General features: G+C 42.9%; 1 protein-coding gene across 1 annotated transcript in view; it reads right to left on the bottom strand.

The window, feature by feature from the left end:
- Positions 1–22,173, bottom strand: part of CFAP46 (cilia and flagella associated protein 46) — a 114,340-nt gene that overhangs the window by 14,627 nt on the left and 77,540 nt on the right. The window contains exons 40-44 of the mRNA XM_049855990.1: positions 10,124–10,312; positions 9,051–9,239; positions 7,680–7,814; positions 7,418–7,597; positions 6,899–7,069 (exon numbers count right to left, since the gene is read on the bottom strand). Of these exons, the coding sequence (XP_049711947.1) occupies positions 6,899–7,069; positions 7,418–7,597; positions 7,680–7,814; positions 9,051–9,239; positions 10,124–10,312 (864 nt within the window). The remainder of the gene's footprint in view (positions 1–6,898; positions 7,070–7,417; positions 7,598–7,679; positions 7,815–9,050; positions 9,240–10,123; positions 10,313–22,173) is intronic.

A 22,173-nucleotide genomic window follows, 5' to 3' on the forward strand; every position in this document is an offset into this window, starting at 1 on the left:
ATTATTATGAAAAATTGTACTCTAACAAATTTGCAAACCTAGAAGAAATGGATGAATTCCTGGAAAAACACTACCTACCTAAACTAACACAATCAGAAGTAGAACAACTACAAAAAAAGAGATTGAAAGGGTAATCAAAAAACCAACAAAAAAAAGGCCTGGCCTGGATGGCTATACTGCAGAGTTCTACCAAACTTTCAGAGAAGAGATAACACCACTACTGCTAAAGGTATTTCAAAGCATGGATAATGACGGAATACTACCCAACTCATTCTATGAAGCCACCATCTCCCTGATACCAAAACCAGGTAAAGACATCACAAAAAAAGAAAATTACAGACCTATATCCCTCATGAACATAGATGCAAAAATCCTCAACAAAATTCTAGCCAATAGAATTCAACAACATATCAAAAAAATAATCCACCACGACCAAGTGGGATTTATACCAGGTATGCAAAGGTGGTTCAATATTAGAAAAACAATTAATGTAATCCACCATATAAATAAAACAAAAGACAAAAACCACATGATCTTATCAATTGATGCAGAAAAGGCATTTGACAAAGTCCAACACCCATTCATGATGAAAACTCTCACCAAAATAGGAATTGAAGGAAAATTCCTCAACATGATAAAGGGCATCTATGCAAAGCCAACAGCCAACATCACTCTAAATGGTGAGAGCCTGAAAGCTTTTCCCTTGAGAACGGGAACCAGACAAGGATGCCCTTTATCACCACTCTTATTCAACATTGTGCTAGAAGTCCTAGCCAGAGCAATTAGGCTAGACAAAGAAATAAAGGGCATCTGGACTGGCAAAGAGGAAGTAAAATTATCTCTATTTGCAGATGACATGATCTTATACACAGAAAACCCTAAGGAATCCTCCAGAAAACTACTGAAACTAATAGAAGAGTTTGGCAGAGTCTCAGGTTATAAGATAAACATACAAAAATCACTTGGATTCCTCTACATCAACAAAAAGAACATCGAAGAGGAAATCACCTAATCAATACCATTCACAGTAGCCCCCAAGAAGATAAAATACTTAGGAATAAATCTTACCAAGGATGTAAAAGAAAGAAAACTATAAAACTCTGCTACAAGAAATTCAAAAGGACATACTTAAGTGGAAAAACATACCTTGCTCATGGATAGGAAGACTTAACATAGGAAAAATGTCTATCCTACCAAAAGCCATCTATACATACAATGCACTTCCGATCCAAATTCCAATGTCATTTTTTAAGGTGATAGAGAAACAAATCACCAACTTCATATGGAAGGGAAAGAAGCCTCGGAGAAGCAAAGCATTACTGAAAAAGAAGAAGAAAGTGGGAGGCCTCACTCTACCTGATTTCAGAAGCTATTATACAGCCACAGTAGTCAAAACAGCCTGGTACTGGTACAACAACAGACACATAGACCAGTGAAACAGAATTGAGAACCCAGATATAAATCCATCCACATATGAGCAGCTGATATTTGAAAAAGGCCCAGTGTCAGTTAATTGGGGAAAAGATAGTCTTTTTAACAAATGGTGCTGGCATAACTGGATATCCATTTGCAAAAAAATGAAACAGGACCCATACCTCACACCATGCACAAAAAGTAACTCCAAGTGGATCAAAGACCTAAACATAAAGACTAAAACCATAAAGATCATGGAAGAAAAAATAGGGACAACCTTAGGAGCCCTAATACAAGGCATAAACAGAATACAAAACATTACCAAAAATGACGAAGAGAAACCAGATAACTGGGAGCTCCTAAAAATCAAACACCTATGCTCATCTAAAGACTTCACCAAAAGAGTAAAAAGACCACCTACAGACTGGGAAAGAATTTTCAGCTATGACATCTCTGACCAGCGCCTGATCTCTAAAATCTATATGATTCTGTCAAAACTCAACCACAAAAAAACAAACAACCCAATCAAGAAGTGGGCAAAGGATATGAACACACACTTCACTAAAGAAGATATTCAGGCAGCTAACAGATACATGAGAAAATGCTCTCGATCATTAGCCATTAGAGAAATGCAGATTAAAACTACAATGAGATTCCATCTCACTCCAACAAGGCTGGCATTAATCCAAAAAACACAAAATAATAAATGTTGGAGAGGGTGCGGAGAGATTGGAACTCTTATACACTGCTGGTGGGAATGTAAAATGGTACAACCACTTTGGAAATCTATCTGGCGTTATCTTAAACAGTTAGAAATAGAACTACCATACAACCCAGAAATCCCACTCCTCGGAATATACCCTAGAGATACAAGAGCCTTCGCACAAACAGATATATGCACACCCATGTTTATTGCAGCTCTGTTCACAATAGCAAAAAGCTGGAAGCAACCAAGGTGTCCATCAACGGATGAATGGGTAAATAAATTGTGGTATATTCACACAATGGAATACTACGCATCGATAAAGAACAGTGAAGAATCTGTGAAACATTTCATAACATGGAGGAACCTGGAAGGCATTATGCTGAGCGAAATTAGTCAGAGGCAAAAGGACAAATATTGTATAAGACCACTATTCTAAGATCTTGAGAAATAGTATAAACTGAGAAGAACACATACGTTTGTGGTTACGAGGGGGGGAGGGAGGGAGAGGGTTTTTTACTGATTAATTAGCAGATAAGAACTGCTTTAGGTGAAGGGAGGGACAATACTCAATACACGGAAGGTCAGCTCAACTGGACTGGACCAAAAGCAAAGAAGTTTCCGGGATAAAATGAATGCTTCAGAGGTCAGCGGAGCAATGGTGGGGGTTTGGGGACCAGGATTTAAGGGGACTTCTAAGTCAATTGGCAAAATAATTCTATTATGAAAACATTCTGCATCCCAATTTGAAATGTGGCGTCTGGGGTCTTAAATGCTAACAAGTGGCCAACTAAGATGCATCAATTGGTCTCAACCCACTTGGAGCAAAGGAGAATGAAGAACACCAAGGTCACATGATAACTAAGAGCCCAAGAGACAGAAAGGGCCACATGAACCAGAGACCTACATTATCCTGAGACCAGAAGAACTAGTTGGCGCCCAGCCACAATCGATGACTGCCCTGACAGGGAGCACAACAGAGAATCCCTGAAGGAGCAGAAGATCAGTGGGATGCAGACCCCAAATTCTCATCAAAAGACCATACTTAATGGTCTGAGACTAGAGGAATCCCGGCAGTCATGGTCCCCAAACCTTCTGTTGGCCCAGAACAGGAACCATTCCCGAAGACAACTCATCAGGCATGAAAGGGACTGGACCGTGGGTAGGAGAGAGATGCTGATGAAGAGTGAGCTAATTATAGTGGACTCTTGAGACTGTGTTGGCATCTCCTGTCTGGAGGGGGGATGGGAGGATAGAGAGAGTTGGAAGCTGGCAAAATTGTCACGAAAGTAGAGACTGGAAGGGCTGACTCATTAGGGGGAGAGCAAGTGGGAGTATGGAGTGAGGTGTATATAAACTTACATGTGACAGTTTGACTTGATTTGTAAACGTTCACTTGAAGCTCAATAAAAGTTAATAAAAAAACAACAACAACACTGGATTGTTCTCACAAGATGTGGGCACAACCTTAGGTTTCAACGTGCGGGACCATGGGCTTTGACCCCAGGCAGAGGGGTGGGTGCTGCAGGATTCGGATCCTTCCCCACCCGCCGGGGGCTGAGGGCAGGCCTGGACCCCTGCTGGGAGCCACTGCAGGACTCGCAACTGCCACAAGGGAGCGGCAGGTGCACAGAAGTCACTGGCTCTCCAGCTGTTAATGTTGGGAAACCCGCTTGGTGTCCACAAAGCACATGTGACACGTGCACCAAAACAGGCTCCAGTCCAACCTCTGCTGGACAAAGCACACGTGTACCAAAACCAAAATAAATGCTGAGCGTGCTCTAGTCCCACCTCTGCTGGCACAGTCTCTGTCCTCCTCCCTTGCCCCGTCTCCGCCGCACCACACAGACACACATGCATACACAAACGTGTGTACACAAACGCGTTCATACACAGACACACATGCACATGCAGACACACGTGCGCTTAGTCATGTAGTGCTGCTATAACAGAAATACCACAAGTGGATGGCTTTAACACAGAGAAATTTATTCTCTCACAGTCTAGTAGGCTAGAAGTCCAAATTTAGGGCATCAGCTCCAGAGGAAGGCTTTCTCTCTGTTGGCTCTGGAAGAAGGTCCTTCTCATCAATCTTCTCCTGGGCTAGGAGCTTCTCTGCACAGGAACCCTGGGTCCAAAGGATGCACTCTGCTCCCTGTGCTTTTTTCTTGGTGGTATGAGGACCCCAACTCTCTGCTTGCTTCTCTTTCCTTTTATCTCTTGTAAGATAAAAGGTGGTGCAGGCCACACCCCAGGGAAACTCCCTTTACACTGGATCAGGGATGTGACCCTAATCCTCTTTAACCACAGGCAGAGATTATGATTTATAACTCATAAGAAAATCACAAAATGGAGGACAACCACACAATACTGGAAACCATGGCTTAACCAAGTTGACACACATTTTTGGGGTACACAATTCAATCCATGACATTCCACCCTTTGGCCCCTCCAATTCATGTCCTTGACACATGTAAAACATATTCACTCCATCATATCATAGCAAAAGCCTTAAATCAACTCCAAGTCCAAAATTCAAAAATTCCTCTTCATCTGTGAAATCTAGAATACATGTTATCTGCTTCCAAAGTACAATGGCAGAACAGGCAGAAGCTAGACATTTCCATTACAAATGAGAGAAACTGAAGGGAAGAAGGGATAATAGGCACCAAGCAAGTCAGCAGAACACATCACATCAGCCCTCAAGGCTTTGAAAACAATCCTCTATTCTCTGAGACAATTTACACAACAGCCCTCTCTCCAGACTCTAGGTATTGGCCACACTTTCCAGATTCTGAGTGGAGGCCCCTCGGCCCTGGGCTTCAGCTCCGCCTTCCAGGCCCACTGGGACTGCAACTCTGCTCCCTCGGTTTTATGCGCACCATTCTCCTAGTCCTTCTGAGTAGCAACTCCACCCTTAGAAATACCAGAGGCCATGGCTCCACCTTTAAAACCCCAGAGGGCATGCCCATACCTTTTGAGGCAGAGGAAGCTCAGCTTCCTGTGTTCCTTGTCTCTTCAGCTTCTGCTTCCCTACTCCTTGGCCTCTTGGCCCTCAGGCCTCACGCCCACATCTGCCCTGCTGGGGCAAGCATTCCAAAGCTCAGTAGCTCCACAAGTAAGTGCCTGGAGGCACCTGACTCTGCCAGGAAACCTCCTGTGCACAGGCACTCAGCTTTCTTGCTCTGTGTGTCTGATCCATCGCTGTCTTGTGCTGGTCTCCTGGTTCTGCTGCTTCCAGTTCTCTGCTGGTGCCAGTCCTCTGCTGCTGTTTCTCACCATCTGTGCCTTCTCTGGTGTTAACAGTTCTCCTCACTTCCTTCTGAGTCTTCTATCCATTCACGCTTTCAAAACTACTTCGACATTTTAGGTATCTGTTAGAGCAGCACCTCACTGTCTGGGTACCAAATTCTGTCCTAGTCATCTAGTGCTGCTATAACAGAGATACCACAAGTGGATGGCTTCAACAAAGAGAAATTTATTTTCTCACAGTCTGGTAGGCTAGAAGTCCAAATTCAGGGTGTCAGCTCCAGAGGAAGGATTTCTTTCTCTGTTGGCTCTGGAGGAAGGTCCTTCTCATTCAATCTTCCTCTGGACTAGGAGCTTCTCTGCACAGGAACCCCAGGTCCAAAGGATACACTCTGCTCCTGGTGCTTTTTTTTTGGTGGTATGAGGACCCCAACTCTCTGCTTGCTTCTCTTTCCTATTATCTCTTGTAAGATAAAAGGTGGTGCAGGCCACACCCCAGGGAAACTCCCTTTACATTGGATCAGGGATGTGACCTGAGTAAGGGTGTACATCCCACCCTAATCCTCTTTAACCACAGGCAGAGATTATGATATATAACTCATAAGAAAAACCACAAGGTGGAGGACAACCACACAATGCTGGGAATCATGGTCTAACCAAGTTGACACATATTTCTGAAGGACACAGTTCAATCCATGACATGCACAAACATACACACATGTGCAAACATGTGTGCACACAGACATATGTGCACAGACACGCAGGCACATGGAGACATGCATGAAGACATGCATGCAGTGCACACACAGACATACATACACACAGGCATGTGTGGCACACATGCAAATATACATGCACAGACACATGGACACACACACGTACATGTGGACACACATGTACATGTGAACACACATGTACATGTGCACATACATGCACACTTGCAGACACATGTGCACGAGGCAAACGTGCATACACAGACATGTGCACAGACACATGTGCACACAGACACGTGCACACACAGACACATGTGCACACACACAGACACATGTGCACACACACAGTCTTTGGTATCACATCCTGGGCTGGGCATGGATGATTACTAACTGACGAGGTGCCTCACAGCCCCACAACGTGGTCCGTCCTGTCCCTGCCCCTAGAAAAACAAAGCCTTGAGGGATGATGCGACCACCAGAGCCCCCCAGCTGGGGAGTGTGAGCCAGGTGGGTTTATAAGCCTCGTTCTTGGGGACTGAGGCTGGAAAGAAAGTGGGAGCATCTGTAGGCCCCGGTGGGCAGGTGTGCGCCATCCCCTGTGACCAGGGGCAGATTAACCAGTCAGCAAGGTATGTACCAGCTTAAAATTACTTGTGCTTATTTACTAATAAGCGTACTTGCATGTGGGTTTCACCACATCTTTGAAATTGTGCACTACAGATTAGTAAGCAGAAGTAAGCCCATGTGTACCTTGCTTATGTGTGTACCCTGATTAGTAAGAAAAAGTAAGCCCGTGTGTACCCTGCTTGTGGCCCTTCACCTTGGAGGTGGCGGCTAGCCTCTGCTCCACGCTGGCAAACAGGCTGGTGGCCGTCCTGCCCTGGTGCTTCAGCTGGTGCTGCAGCTGCAGCAGGGCAGCCAACTGCGAGCTACTGGTGTTGCTTGTAGCGGCCAGCAGGACACCCTGCATCATCTCAGAGGCTGTGCAGCTCTGAAAGAGACCACGAAGGTGTTCACGCGTGCTGTTCACCTGGGCCCGGAGGGGCTGCAGACCCGTGGGCAGAGCCTGGTGTCCCCCGCCCACTGAGGACTCAGGATACAGGGACACGAGGACACAGGTTTGGCAGGCTTGCGCTGTTTGTGGGATGGCAGCAGGACCCCAATACTGGGGCAGGGCTCAGGGACACCAGGCTGAGACCCTGAGAGTCTCAAAGGTACCACCACACTCTCTTTCCTCAGAGGACATGGCTCTGGACACATCCAGTTTCTACTGGTCCCTGGGCGGGGGTCTCTGGGGCTCTGGGGGCCCTCCTCCCAGCCAGGTGCACTGGGAGCATGCCTGAGATAGTGCCAGGAACTGGAGGGTGGTGGTGGGGTCCAGGGTGCCCACGCATTCCACCATCTCCAGGCTGGCCGCCGCCACCACATCCAGGATCCCAGCGCCCAGTGCAGCCTGCAGGCCTTGCAGCAACACCTCGGATGCCTGGGCCAGGTACCGCTGTGCCAGCGTCATCTTCCTCTGTGGGGGCAGGACAGGGGCGGAGGGGGGGTGTCAGGCTCTGTGGCCTCGGGCTCCCACAGACCAGGGTGCGGGTAGGTACCTTCAGGTCGGCGCCTTTCCTGCTGTGCCCCTCGGGGAGTGCTCTGAAGGCTGGCAGGTCCCGGCTGGACTCCTTGCCATCCCCCTCCTCTCCCTCCATATCCGGAGACTTGAGGCTACTCAGCTTGGCCTCCACCTAGGGAACCAGGTAGAGGGGCAGCCTCAGGCTCTTGCTGCCCCGAGGATACCATCTCTTCGGGGGTTCGTGTGCTGAGGCTGTAGCTCTGTCTCCCACTGCCTCTCATGCTGTGGGGTCTCCTGGGCCATCCTTCCAGTCTGATTTAATCCTCGGGGCCCCAGCATGAGAACAATGCTGTGAGGTGGTGCCGCTGCTCTGGGCCCCAGTATCACTGCATTTCTGGGTCCAGCTGGGTTGCTCCCCGCGCGTGGGCTCCAACCAGCCCTGAGCTGCCCCAACCCCCGCCTCAGGCAACTATGACTGCTCTCTCTGCCTTCGCCAGCCCCTATCCCCGGGCAGATGAGCCCAAGTCTCTCCTCGTCTGATATCTCTCCTCGTCCTACCACTTCCCACTCCCTGTCCAGGTATGAGAAGTACCCCCACCCTGCCTTTCAGGCGTAGCCCAACTTTGTTTCAACCGCCAAGCAAGTGGCCTTCTCCCTGGCCCGCTACAGTCCACGCACACTTGCTGGCTGGAGCTTATAAGCTCTCAGTGCTTAGTGCTGTGTTGGGGAATGTGCTCATCTGAGTGCAGGACATGGGGAGCTGAACCCCTGGACTACACTGTGCTGACACACTGTGGCTGATGGGCGACTGCAGTCCCTTGGGGTCCATGCCATTGAAGAACAGTGCTGCCCCTGGGGGTCCCAGCTGGTGGGTTGGCTCCTGGGGGTGCTCTGCTGAGGTGAGCCGGCCCAGGCCACAAGGCCTTTGGTTCAGTTTCACTGGACCACTGGGGACGCCAGCTCCTCCTGCCCTTTTGCCCATTAGAATTACCCCAAAGCCCAGCCCTGCTCCAGGCCAGGGACCCCACGAGCACCGAGGGCAGGAAACCAGGTGAGGACAATGGTGTCAGGAGACATGACTGTTGGGTGCTGGGACTTGGCACAGACATCTCTGCTCTGTCCTTGGACCCCTCTTCTTCCAAACGCCCCCCACAGGCCTATCTCCAGAGACCCGGGTCCCGTGCACTGCTCCCCCAACTGCCTCTGACCTTCCTTACCCGGCCCCCTGGCCACCCTCTTCTTGGGTGGGGACATTCGCAGGATGCACGCTCCACACCCCAGACCTTAGTTTGGGGGGGAGGTGCATTCTAAATGCATGTGCTCCCTGTGAGCAGTGAGCACCCCACCAGGGTACACACGCTAATGTCGCTGCACTGACATGGAATGAACACGGGGTCAGGGCACATACCGGGAGGCTCTCATCCCAGTAGACAGCTGGGCACACGGGGTTCGTGTTCACAGCCAGCAGGTGCAGGGCCTTCCCGGCCAGGACCAGCATGCGGGCTCGGATCTCGGCACAGCCAGAGCACAGCGGCTGCAGGCTGCTCAGCTGCGCCAGCGTGATGTGGGCCAGAGTCCGCTTCAGTGTGAACCATTTCTTCAGGGACACAAACCGAGCCACCATCACCACCGTGACAGTGTAGAGCACCTCACCCCAGGGAACATGGTCAGCACCCCAAGCACCGCCCCGGAGTCGTGAGTCAACACCTCCAAGAAACGCCCTCTGCTCTGAGGGGACCTGCCCCCGGCGGGCATCTCCAGCATTTAGGTACTGGATAGGTCACTAAAGCTTCAGGCAGATTTAATCTTTGAAATATTTGTTCATTGACAAACACACCAGTTATCAAGTTCAACTTCAGGACTATGTTCAATTTAAATTTATGTCACATTAATTTGAGTCATACTTCACAAAATCTAAGAAAATGCCTAAAATGGAAGAACATGTTCCCTTCAAAACAAATGGTATTCTTCAAATTCAACTTGTCTTTTTTTTTTTTTTAACAAATTGTAATTTACAGTAATTAAGTTCTTCCATATGTTACCATAACGGGTCAAAGCAAACTCGTGACTTGGGAAGGAAAGCCGTAAACATCTCATAGGAAACACCTCCCAGTAAGACCTCTATTTTATTAGCCAATTAAGTCCCCTCCAATGATCAGCTAGAAAGACAGACAGAGGTCATAACTTTCCATGTCAACAATAAATTCTCCTCGCCTTTCTCACCAGGCCTGGAAACACACAGGCTGCTGGGAGCTGGTGATCAAGGGCCTCGGGGGATGCTCAGTGAACCACAGGCTCCTTGTACTCCCAGGGTTAACCCTCTCACTGCCAGTGCTCAGTGATGAGGACTCGGAAGAAGTCACAATAACCCCCTCCTGGGGATGCGAACCTCCTCTGAGCCTGACTGGGTCAGGACTGTGAAATTCTGGCCCCGCTGGGCCTCTCATCGACAACCTGTAATGAGAATGGCACTGGAATTACCAAGCCTATGGAGGTGTAGTCACTGGTGTTCTGCAGGTAGTGTTCAAGCAGTTTATCCATCGACCCCTGGTCGAAATGCTGCTCCAGGGTCTCCTCCCAGATGAGCTGAAGCATGTCCAGGGACACCTCTGCAAGGCTGAGCTTGAGGTGAGCAAGCTTCCTCATCAGGGGAGTGTTTACGTTCTGCAGCTGAAACAGTCAGGAGTGAGGCCAAAGCTGCCCAATGTGCAGCTGCGCTTTAAAGCAGCTTCCCTGAAGTACAGTGAAATACAACGAATCCCCATGTCGAACGTAAGATGTGGTAAGTTCTGACACACGCGTACACCCATGAAACCATCACCACAATTAGGATAATGACCGTGTCCATCACCCCAAAGTTTTCTCATTTCCCTTTACAATCCTTCCCACTTCCCTCTGCCAGCACCTACCCCCCCCAGGCAACCATTGTGTGACCAGGGTCATGTAATATGTACTCCCTTTGTCTGGTTTAGTTCACTCAGTTGCTGGGTGTGCCAACAGTTCATTTCTCTTTATTGCTCAGCAGTATTCCATTGTATGGGCGCACCCGTTTGCGTACCCATTCACCTGCTGTTTTCAGTTTTTTGCTTTACAAATAAATGTGCTATGAACATTCGTGTACAAGTCTTTGTGTGGACATGTTTCTTCATTTCTCCTGAGTAAATACCTAGGAGTGGTAGGTATACGTTTCACTTTTTTTAAAGAAATTGCCAAAACGTTTTCCAAAGTGGTTGCACCATTTCACATTCCTACCGGCAGGGAACGAGAGCTCCAGTTCCTCCCCATCCTCAACAGCGTTTGGTGTGGTCAATCTTTTAATTGTAAATATTTCTGTGCTGGTTTCTCACTAGAGTTATTATTTGCATTTCCCTAATGACTGAGAGTGTTCATCATCTTTTCACAAGGGTATTTACCATCCATATATTTTCTTTGGAGAAATTTCTGTTCAAATATTTTGCCCATTTTTATTGGGTTGTTTGTTTTCTTAAATTCTGAGAGTTCTTTACATATTCTGGAGACGAGACCTCTATCAGATATGTGATTTTTAAATTCTTCCTCCCAGACTGTGGCTTGTCTTTTTATTTTTTTAACAATGTCATTTGAAAGAGCAAAAGTCCAATTTATCAATTTGTTTTCTTAATGGATCATGCTCTGGGTGTCATAGCAAAGAAATATTTGCCAAACACAAGGTTGCAGAGGTATTTTCCTATGTTTTCTTCTGTAAGTTTTACAGTTTTAGCTTTTAAATTTAGGTCTGTGATCCACTCTGAGTAAAAGCTCAGTTTTTGCATATGGATTTCCAATTGTTCTAGCACCATTTATTTAAAGGACTATCCTTTCTTCACAGAATTGTCTTTGCACCTTAGGTGAAAATCAGCTGTCCATATAAGTGTTTGTCTATTTCTGGATTCTCTATTCTGTTCCATTGATGTTTATTTACTTTTACACTTATACCAGACTTTCAAGATTATCATAGTTTTATAATAAGTCTTAAAATTAGGTAGTAATAGACCTCCAAACTTGTTCTTTTTTTTTTTCAAAGTTGTGTTGGTTATTCCAGGTCCTTCGCATTGCCATACGAATTTTAAAATCATTTGTCAATTTCCATAAAAAAGTCTGCTGTGATCTTAATAAGATTGTATTGACTCTGTAGATAAATTAGGGTGAATTGACATCTGAACAATACTGTCTTCTGATCATGCATATTGTATACCTCTCCATTTATTTAGGTCTTCTTTAATTTCTCTCTGCAATGTTTTATAGTTCTAAGGGTATAAATTTTCACATCTTTGTCAAATTTCATATTTTTTGTTATTGTAAATAGCATTGTCATGGATTGAATCGTGTCCCCCAAAAATATGTGTATCAATTTGGCCAAGCCATGATTCCCAGTATTGTGTGATTCTCTACCATTTTGTCATCTCATGTGATTTTCCTATGTGTTGTAAATCCTGTCTCTATGACGTTAATGAGATGGGATTAGTGACAGTTATGTTAATAAGGCAGGACTCAATCTACAAGATTAGATTGTGTTTTAAGCCAATCTCTTTTGAGATATAAAAGGGGGAAGCGAGCAGAGAGACACAGGGATTTTTTTTTTGTTTGTTTGTTTGTTTTTCTTAATTTTATTGTGCTTTAAGTGAAAGTTTACAAATCAAGTCAGTCTCTCACACAAAAACTTATACACACCTTGCTACATACTCCCAATTGCTCTCCCCCTAATGAGACAGCCTGATCCCTTCCTCCAGTCTCTCTTTTTCTGTCCATTTTGCCAGCTTCTAAGCCCCTCTACCCTCTCATCTCCCCTCCAGGGAGGAGATGCGAACATAGTCTCAAGTGTCCAGCTGATCCAAGAAGCTCACTCCTCACCAGCATCCCTCTCCAACCCATAGTCCAGTCCAATCCCTGTCTGAAGAATTGGCTTTGGGAATGGTTCTGGTCCTGGGCCAATAGAAGGCTTGGGGGCCATGACCACCCCAGGGTCCTTCCAGTCTCAGTCAGACCATTAAGTCTGGTCTTTTTATGAGAATTTGGGGTCTGCATCCCACTGATCTCCTGCTCCCTCAGGGGTTCTCTGTTGTGTTCCCTGTCAGGGCAGTCATTGCTTATAGCCGGGCACCATCTAGTTCTCCTGGTCTCAGGCTGATGTAGTCTCTGGTTCATGTGGCCCCTTCTGTCTCTTGGGCTCGTAATTACCTTGTGTCCTTGGTGTTCTTCATTAGCCTCTGATCCAGGTGGGTTGAGACCAATTGATGCATCTTTGATGGCCCCTTGCTAGCCAGACGCCTCTCTCCAAGGTGGGATGCAGAATGTTTTCTTAATAGATTTTATTATGCCAATTGACCTGGATGTCCCCTGAAACCATGGTCCCCAAACCCCCACCCCTGTTATGCTGGCCTTTGAAGAATTCAGTTTATTCCAGAAACTTCTTTGCTTTTGGTTTAGTCCAGTTGTGCTGACCTCCCCTGTATTGTATGTTGTCTTTCCCGTCACCTAAAGTAGTTCTTATCTACCATCTAATTAGTGAGTACCCCTCTCCCACCCTCCCTCCCTCCCCCCTCTCGTAACCATCAAAGAATATTTTCTTCTCTGTTTAAACTATTTCTTGAGTTCTTATACTAGTGGTCTTATACAATATTTGTCCTTTTGCAACTGACTAATTTCACACAGCATAATGCCTTCCAGGTTCCTCCATGTTATGAAATGTTTCACAGATTCGTCACTGTTCTTTATTGATGCGTAGTATTCCATTGTGTGACTATACCATAATTTATTTATCCATTCATCCGTTGATGGGCACCTTGGTTGCTTCCATCTTTTTACTTTTGTAAACAGTGCTGCAATAAACATGGGTGTGCATATATCTGTTCGTGTAAAGGCTCTTATTTCTCTAGGATATATTCCTAGGAGTGGGATTGCTGGATCATATGGTAGTTATATTTCTAGCTTTTTAAAGAAGCACCAAATCCATTTCCAAAGTGGTTGTACCATTTTACACTCCCACCAGCAGTGTGGAAGTGTTCCAGTCTCTCCACAGCCTCTCCAACATTTATTGTTTTGTGTTTTTTGGATTAATGCCAGCCTTGTTGGAGTAAGATGGAATCTCATTGTAGTTTTGATTTGCATTTCTCTAATGGCTAATGATCGTGAACATTTCGTCTTGTATCTCTTAGCTACCTGAATGTCTTCTTTAGTGAAGTGTCTGTTCATATCTTTTGCCCATTTTTTGATTGGGTTATTTGTCTTTTTGCAGTTGAGTTTTTGCAGTATGATGCAGATTTTAGAGATCAGGCGCTGACCGGAAATGTCATAGCTAAAAACTTTTTCCCAATCTGTAGGTAATCTTTTTACTCTTTTGGTGAAGTCTTTGGATGAGCATAGGTGTTTGATTTCTAGGAGCTCCCAGTTATCTAGTTTTTCTTCAGCATTGTTAGTAATGTTTTGTATACTGTTTATGCCATGTATTAGGGCTCCTAATGTTGTCCCTGTTTTTCTTCCATGATCTTTATTGTTTTAGATTTTATATTTAGGTCTTTGATCCACTTTGAGCTCCTTTTTGTGCATGGAGTGAGGTATGGGTCTTCTTTCATTTTTTTGCAGATGGATATCCAGTTATGCCAGGACCATTTGTTAAAAAAGACTGTCTTTTCCCCAGTTAACTGTTTTGGGGCCTTTGTCAAATATCAACTGCTCATATGTGGATGGATTTATGTCTAGATTCTCAATTCTGTTCCATTGGTCTATGTATCTGTTGTTGTACCAGTACCAGGCTGTTTTGACTACTGTGGAGGTATAATAGGTTCTAAAATCAGGTAGAGTGAGGCCTCCCACTTTGCTCTTCTTTTTCAGTAATGCTTTGCTTATCTAAGGCCTTTTTCCCTTCCATATGAAGTTGGTGATTTGTTTCTCCACCTCATTAAAGAATGTCATTGGAATTTGGATCAGAATTGCATTAAATGTATAGATCGCTTTTGGTAGAATAGACATTTTTATAATGTTAAGTCTTCCTATCCATGAGCAAGGTATGTTTTTCCACTTATGTAGGTCTCTTTTGGTTTCTTGCAGAAGTGTATTGTAGTTTTCTTTGTATAAGTCTTTTACATCTCTGGTAAGATTTCTTCCTAAGTATTTTATCTTCTTGGGGGCTACTGTAAATGGTATTGATTTGGTGATTTCCTCTTCGATGTCCTTTTTGTTGGTGTAGAGGAATCCAACTGAATTTTGTATGTTTATCTTGTATCCTGATAAGAGACACAGGGATCTTATACCACCAAGAAAGTAGTGCCAGGAGAAAAGCATGTCCTTTGGATCCAGGGTACCTTTGCTGAGAAGGTCCTAGTCCAGAGAAAAACTGATGATAAGGACCTTTCTCCAGAGCCAACAGAGAGAGAAAGCCTTCCCCTGGAGCAGGCGGCCTGAATTTGAATGTCTAGGCTCCTAGATTGTGAGAGAATGAATTTCTCTTTGTTAAAGCCATCCACCTGTGTTATTTCTGTCTAGCCGCACTAGATGACTAGGACAGGTGCTGTTTTTTAAATTTCAATATTTGATTGCTTGTTCTTAATATATAAAAATACAATTGATATTTGTATATTATTTTTGTGTCCTACAACCTTATTAAACTCACTAATTAGTACTGGTAGCGTTGATAGATTCCAAAGGATTTTCTATACAGATGATCATGTTTTCTGAGAACAAAGGCAGTTTTACTTCTTCCTTTCCAATTTGGATGCTTTTAATTTCTTTTTCTTGCCTTAATGCATTGGCTGGAACCTCGAGTACAATGATGAACAGAAGTGGTGAGAGGCACATCCTAGTCTTATTCCTGATCTAAGTGGGAAATCATTCAGTTTGTCACCATTAGGTATGATGCTAGCTCTAGTTTTTTTCATAGATACGCTTTATCATTTTGAGGACATTCCCTTCTATGAATAGTTTGCTTAGAGTTTTCTTTTGTTTTTTAAATCAGAAATGGATGTTGGGTTTTTCAAATCTTTTCCTGCATCTACTGAGTGATCATAGGGTTTTTATTTTTTAGTTTTTGCAAAACATGGCAAGCTAAATTGATTGTTTAACTATTACTGGATAAACCCAACTTGGTCATGATGTATAATTCTTTTTATATATTGTTGGATTTAACTTGCTAAATTTTTGCTTAGAATTTTTGCATCGATATTCATGAAAAATTCTGGTCTGTAGTTTTTTGGGTTTTTTGGGGGAGGTAATGTAATTATCTTCTTTTGGTATCAGGGTAATACTAACCTTATAAAAGAGTGGGGATGTATTCCCTCCTTTTCAATTTTCTAGAAGAGTTTGCATGGAATTGATATCATTTCTTTTTAAATGTTTGGTAGATTTACTGGTAAGGCCATCTGGGCTTGGTGTTGTCTTTGTGGGAAAACTTTTAACTACACATTCAATTTCTTTAATAGCTATAGGGCTATTCGGGTTATCTGTTTCTTTTTGAGCGGGCTTTGGTAGTTTGTGTCTTTCAAGGAATTTGTCCATTCCATCTATGTTGTCAAATATATTTGCATAAAGTTATTCATAATATTCTGTTATTATCCTTTTAGAATCCACAGACTCTGGTGATACCACAGCTCTCATTTTGGATATTGGTTACTTATTCCCTGTCTCTTTTTTTTTTCATGATCAGTTTGGGTAAAAGTTCATCAATTTTATTGATCTTCTCAAAGAACCAGATTTCAAATTTATTGTTTTGTTTCTGTTTTCTAATTCATTGATTTCCACTGTGACCTTCAATTTCTTTTCTTTTACTTATTTTTGGGTTTAATTTGCTCTTTTGCTATCGTAAGGCAGAGGATGAGGTCATTTTCTTTTTCTAACACAGGTCTTTAGTGCTACAAGTTTCCCTTCAAGGACTGTGTTAGCAACATCTTAAAATTTTTTATATAAGTATTTTTCATTCAGTTAAAATATTTTCTAAGTTCCCTTTTGATTTCTTCTGTGACTCATAGTTATTTGGATGTGTGTTACTTATTTACTTTCCAAATATTTGGAGATTTACCCCATATCTTTACAGTTTATTTTTAACTTAGGTATTATTCACATAACACAAAATGAACCATTTTAAAGTGTATAATTCAATGGCACCTTGTGCATTCACAATGTTGTGCAACCATAGATAGCTTCTATCTAGTTTTTTAAAAAATTTCATCACCCCAAAAGGAAATCCTGCGTTCATTAAACGGTCGCTCCCCATTTCTCCTCCCACAGCCCCTGGCAACCACTAACTGCTTCCTGTGTCTGTGGAGTTAGCTGTTTTGTCTTTCTGTTTCTTATTATTTCTAATATAATTCTGCATACTTTGTGTGGGTTAAACCCCTTTAAATTTATTGAGACTTGTTTTATGATCTAAAATATGGTTTATCTTGAAAGATGTTCCATGTGCACTTGAAAAGACTGTGGCTCTGCTGTTGTTGGGTGGAGCACTTCATGAATATCTGTTAGGTCAAAGTGGTTGACGGCATCGTTCAAATCTTCTAGTTCCTTGATGACTTTCCGGCTACTTGTTCTATTCATTTTTGAGAAAGGGGTGTTGAAATCTCTGACTATAATTGTGGATTTGTCTATTTCTCCTTGCGATTTTATCAGTTTTTGGTTCATTTATTTTGAAACTCTGTTATTGGATATATAAATGTTTAGGATTATTATGCCCTCTTGAGGAATTGATCCCTGTACATTATGAAATGAATGTCTTTATCCCTGGCAATATTCTTTGCTCTGAAATTTGTCTGATGTTAATATAGCCACTCCAACGTTCTTTTGATTAGTGTTTGCATGTTAATTTTTCTTTTAACCTATTATGCGTTTATATTTAAAGTGGCTTTCCTGTAGACAGCACATAGTTGGGCTTTGCTTTTTTTATTTATACGATTTGAGAATTTCTGTCTTTTAATTTGGGGTTTAGACCATTTAAATTTAATGTGGTTATTAATATGATTAACTTTAAAGTTATTGTCTTGGTGCTTATTTTCTACTTGTCCCATCTGCTCTTCATTCTCTTTTTCCTTTTTTCTGCTTTCTTGTGGAACAAGTGAATAATTTTTATGAATTCATTTTATATCCTTTCTTGGTTTATTGGATATACCTATTTTATTCTGTTAATTTTGTGGCTACCTTAAGGTTCATAGTACATATCTTTACTAAGATCTTTAACAATCTACCTACAAATGATATTAGATCACTTTGTGGAGAGTATAAAAACCTTAGCTTGTAAGCTTCCGTTCTCCTCTCCCAATCTATATGACAATTTTATTTCTACATATGTTACAAGCCGTGAACAACATTGCCATTATTTTATTTAAATAGTCCACTTTCTTTTAGAGAAGATTTAAATAATAAGAGACAATCTTAGGCAGTTTCCCATGCAGATTACGTTTTCGATGCACTCCTTTTTTTTTGTGTAGCCCCACGTATCCATTTCGTGTCATTTCCTTCTGCCTGAAGGACCGATGTTAACTTTTCTTATAGTGTGAATCTGTTGCTGACGAATTCTTTCAGCTTTTGTATGTTTGAAAAAAAATCTTTATTTCACCTTCAGTTTTGAAAGATACTTTTGCTGGGTATAGAATTCTGGATTGACAGTTTTTTCCCCCTCAGTCCTTTACAGTGTTGTTTCAGTATCATCTCAATTGCATTGTTCCTGTTGAGAAACTTGCTGTCATCCTTATTTTTGCCATGCTGTGTACAACATGTATTTATTCCTCTGCCAATTTTAAGATGGAGCCCTGTTGGTGCAGTTGTTGTTTGGCTGCTAACCAAGAGGTCAGCAGTTCAAATTCACCAGCTGCTCCTTGGAAACCCTTTGGGGCAGTTCTACTCTGTCCTACAGGGTTGCTATGAGTCGGAATCAACTTGACAGTAATGGGTTTATGTTTGAAAAAATCTTTATTTCACCTTCAGTTTTGAAATATACTTTTGCCGGATATAGAATTCTAGATTGGCAGTTCTTTTTGCCCTCAGTCCTTTACAAACATTGTTTCAGTATCATCTCAATTGCAGTGTTCCTGTTGAGAAGCCTGCTGTCATCCTTATCTTTACTGCTCTGTGTACAACATGTATTTATTCCTCTGGTTGATTTTGTTGTTGTTGTTAGGTGCCATCAATTTGGTTCTGACTCATAGTGGCCCTATATACCACAGAATGAAACACTGCCCATTCCTGCGCCATGCTCACAACCATTGTTATGCTTGAGCCCATTGTTGCAGCCACTGTGTCAATCCATTTCGCTGAGGGTCTTGCTCTTTTCCACTGACCCTGTACTTTACCAAGCATGATGTCCTTCTCCAGGGACTGATCCCTCCTGACAACATGTTCAAAGTATGTAAGACACAGTCTCGCCATCTGTACTTCTAAGGAGCATTCTGGTTGCACCTCTTCCAAGACAGATTTGTTTGTTCTTTTGGCAGTCCATAGTATATTCAATATTCTTTGCCAACACCACAATTCAGAGGCATCAATTCTTCCTTGGTCTTCCTTATTCAATGGCCAGCTTTCACATGCATATGATACGACTGAAAATACCATGGCTTGGGTCAGGTGCACCTTAGTCTTCAAGGTGACATTTTTTGCTTTTCAACACTTTAAAGAGGTCCTTTACAGCAGATTTTACCAACGCAATGCATCTTTTGATTTCCTGACTGCTGCTTCCATGGCTGTTGATTGTGGATCCAAGTAAAATGAAATCCTTGACAACTTCAATCTTTTCTCCACTTATCATGATGTTGCTTATTGGTCCAGTTGTGAGGATTTTTGTTTTCTTTATGTTGAGGCATAATCCATACTGAAGGCTGTGGCATTTCATCTTCATCAGTGAATGCTTCAAGTCCTCTTCATTTTCAGCAAGCAAGGTTGTGTCATCTGCATAACACAGGTTGCTAATTAGTCTTCCTCCAATCCTGATGCCCCGTTCTTCTTCATATAGTCCAGCTTCTAGGATTATTTGCTTATGCATAGGTATGATGAAACAATACAACCCTAACACATACCTTTCCTGATTTTAAACCACGCAGTATCCCGTTGTTCTGTCCAAACAACCACCTCTTCATCTATGTACAGGTTCCTCACGAGCACAATAAAGTGTTATGGAATTCCCATTCTTCGAAAAGTCATCTATAATTTGTTATGATCCATACAGTTGAATGCCTTTGCACAGTCAATAAAACACAGGTAAACATCCTTCTGGTATTCTCTGCTTTCAGCCAGGATCCATCTGACATCAGCAATGATATTCCTGGTTCCATATCCTCTTCTGAAACCGGCTTGAATTTCTAGCAGTTCCCTATCAATATATTGCTGCAGCCTCTTTTGAATGATCTTCAGCAAAATTTTGCTTGCGTGTGATATTAATGATATTGTTCTATAATTTCCTCATTCAGTTGGATCACCTTTCTTGGGAATAGGCATAAATATGGATATCTTCCAGTCAGTTGGCCAGGTGGCTGTCTTCCAAATTTCTTGGCATAGACAAGTGAGCATTTCCAGCACTGCTTCTATTTGTTGAAACATCTCAGCTGATATTCCATCAATTCCTGGAGCCTTGTTTTTCAACAATGCCTTCTGCAGCTTGGACTTTTTCCTTCAGCACCATCAGTTCCTGATCATATGCTACCTCGTGAAATGGTTGAACATCAATCCATTCTTTTTGGTATAGTGACTCTGTGTATGCCTTCTATCTTTTGATGCTTCCTGCTTCATTTAATATTTTCCCCATAGAATCCTTCAGTATTGTAATTTGAGGCTTGAATTTTTTCTTCAGTTCTTTCAGCTTGAGGAATGCCAAGTGTGTTCTTACCTTTTGGTTTTCAATCTCCAGGTATCTGCACGTGTCATCATAATACTTTTCTTTGCCTTCTGAAGCTGCCCTTTGAAATCTTCTGTTGAATTCTTTTACTTCATTTTTTTCCTTTTGCTTTAGCTACTAGACATTCAAGAGCAAGTTTTCAGAGTCTCTTCTGACATCCGTCTTGGTCTTTTCTTTCTCTCCTGTCTTTAATGGCCTCTTGCTTTCTTCATGTATGATGCCCTCGATGTCATCCAACAACTCATCTGGTCTTTGGTCATTAGTGTTCAACACTTCAAATCTATTCTTGAGATGGTCTCTAAATTCGGGTGGGATATACTCAAGGTTGTACTTTGGCTCTTGTGGACTTGTTCTAATTTTCTTCAGTTTCAACTTGAACTTGCATATGAGTAATTAATAGTGTGATCCACAGTCTTCCCCTGGCCTTGTTCTGACTGATGATATTGAGCTTTTCCATCATCTCTTTCCACAAATGTAGTTGATTTGGTTCCTATTTATTCCATCTGGTGAGGTCCATGTGTATAGTCACCATTTATGTTGGTGAAAAAAGGTATTTGCAATGAAGTTGTTGGTCTTGCAAGATTCTATCATGTGATCTCCAGCATCGTTTCTATCACCAAGGCCATATTTTTCAACAACCAATCCTTCTTTGTTCCCAACTTTCACATTCCAATCACCAGTAATTATCAATGCATCCTGATTGCATACTTGATCAATTTCAGACTGCAGAAGCTGGTAAAAGCCTTCAATTTCTTCACCTCGGGCCTGAGCGGTTGGTGCATAAATTTGAATAATCATTGTATTAACTGGTCTTCCTTGCAGGCGTATGTATATTATCCTATCACTAACAGCGTTATACTTAAGGATAGATCTTGAAATGTTCTTTTTGATGATGCATGCAATGCCGCTCCCCTTCAAGTTGTCATTCCCTTCAGAGTAGACCATATGATTGTCCTATTCAAAATAGCCAATCTAGTCCATTTCAGCTCACTAATGTCTAGGATATCGATGTTTATACATTCCATTCCATTTGTGATGATATCCAATTTTCCTAGATTCATATTTTGTACATTCCAGGTTCCGATTATTAATACGTATTCATAGCTCTTTCTTCTCGAGTCGTGCCACATCGGCAAATGAAGGTCCCGAAAGCTTCACCCATCTATGTCATTAAGGTCGACTCTACTTGAGGAGGCAGCTCTTCCCCAACTGTCTTTTGAGTGCCCTCCAACCTGGGGGGCTCATCTTCTGGCACTATATTAGACAATGTTCTACTGCTGTTCATAAGGTTTCCACTGGCTAATTCTTTTCAGAAGTAGACTGCTGGGTCCTTCTTTCTAGTCTGTGTGAGTCTGGAAGCTCAGCTGAAACCTGTCCACCATGGGTGCCCCTGCTGGTATCTGAATACCAGTGGCCTAGCTTCCAGCATCACAGCAACGCGCGGGCTCCCACAGTAGGACAAACTGACAGACACGTGAGAGTGGCTGATTTTCAGATGTGCTTTTTATCATTCTTCTACAACAGTTACGTTCTGGTGTATTTCTTGCCCTTGTGATTCATTGAGTATCTTGTGTCTGTGGGGTTGTGTTCATTTTTATCAAAATTTGAAAAATTTCAGTCATTATTTCTTCAGAAACTTTCTTCTGTCCCCTCCTGCCTCTTCTCTCCTTCCAGGATTCCAATTACAGCTATACTCGGTCACTTT

This window comes from Elephas maximus, chromosome 16, assembly GCF_024166365.1.
Source record: "Elephas maximus indicus isolate mEleMax1 chromosome 16, mEleMax1 primary haplotype, whole genome shotgun sequence".
NCBI classification, from domain to species: Eukaryota; Metazoa; Chordata; class Mammalia; order Proboscidea; family Elephantidae; genus Elephas; species Elephas maximus.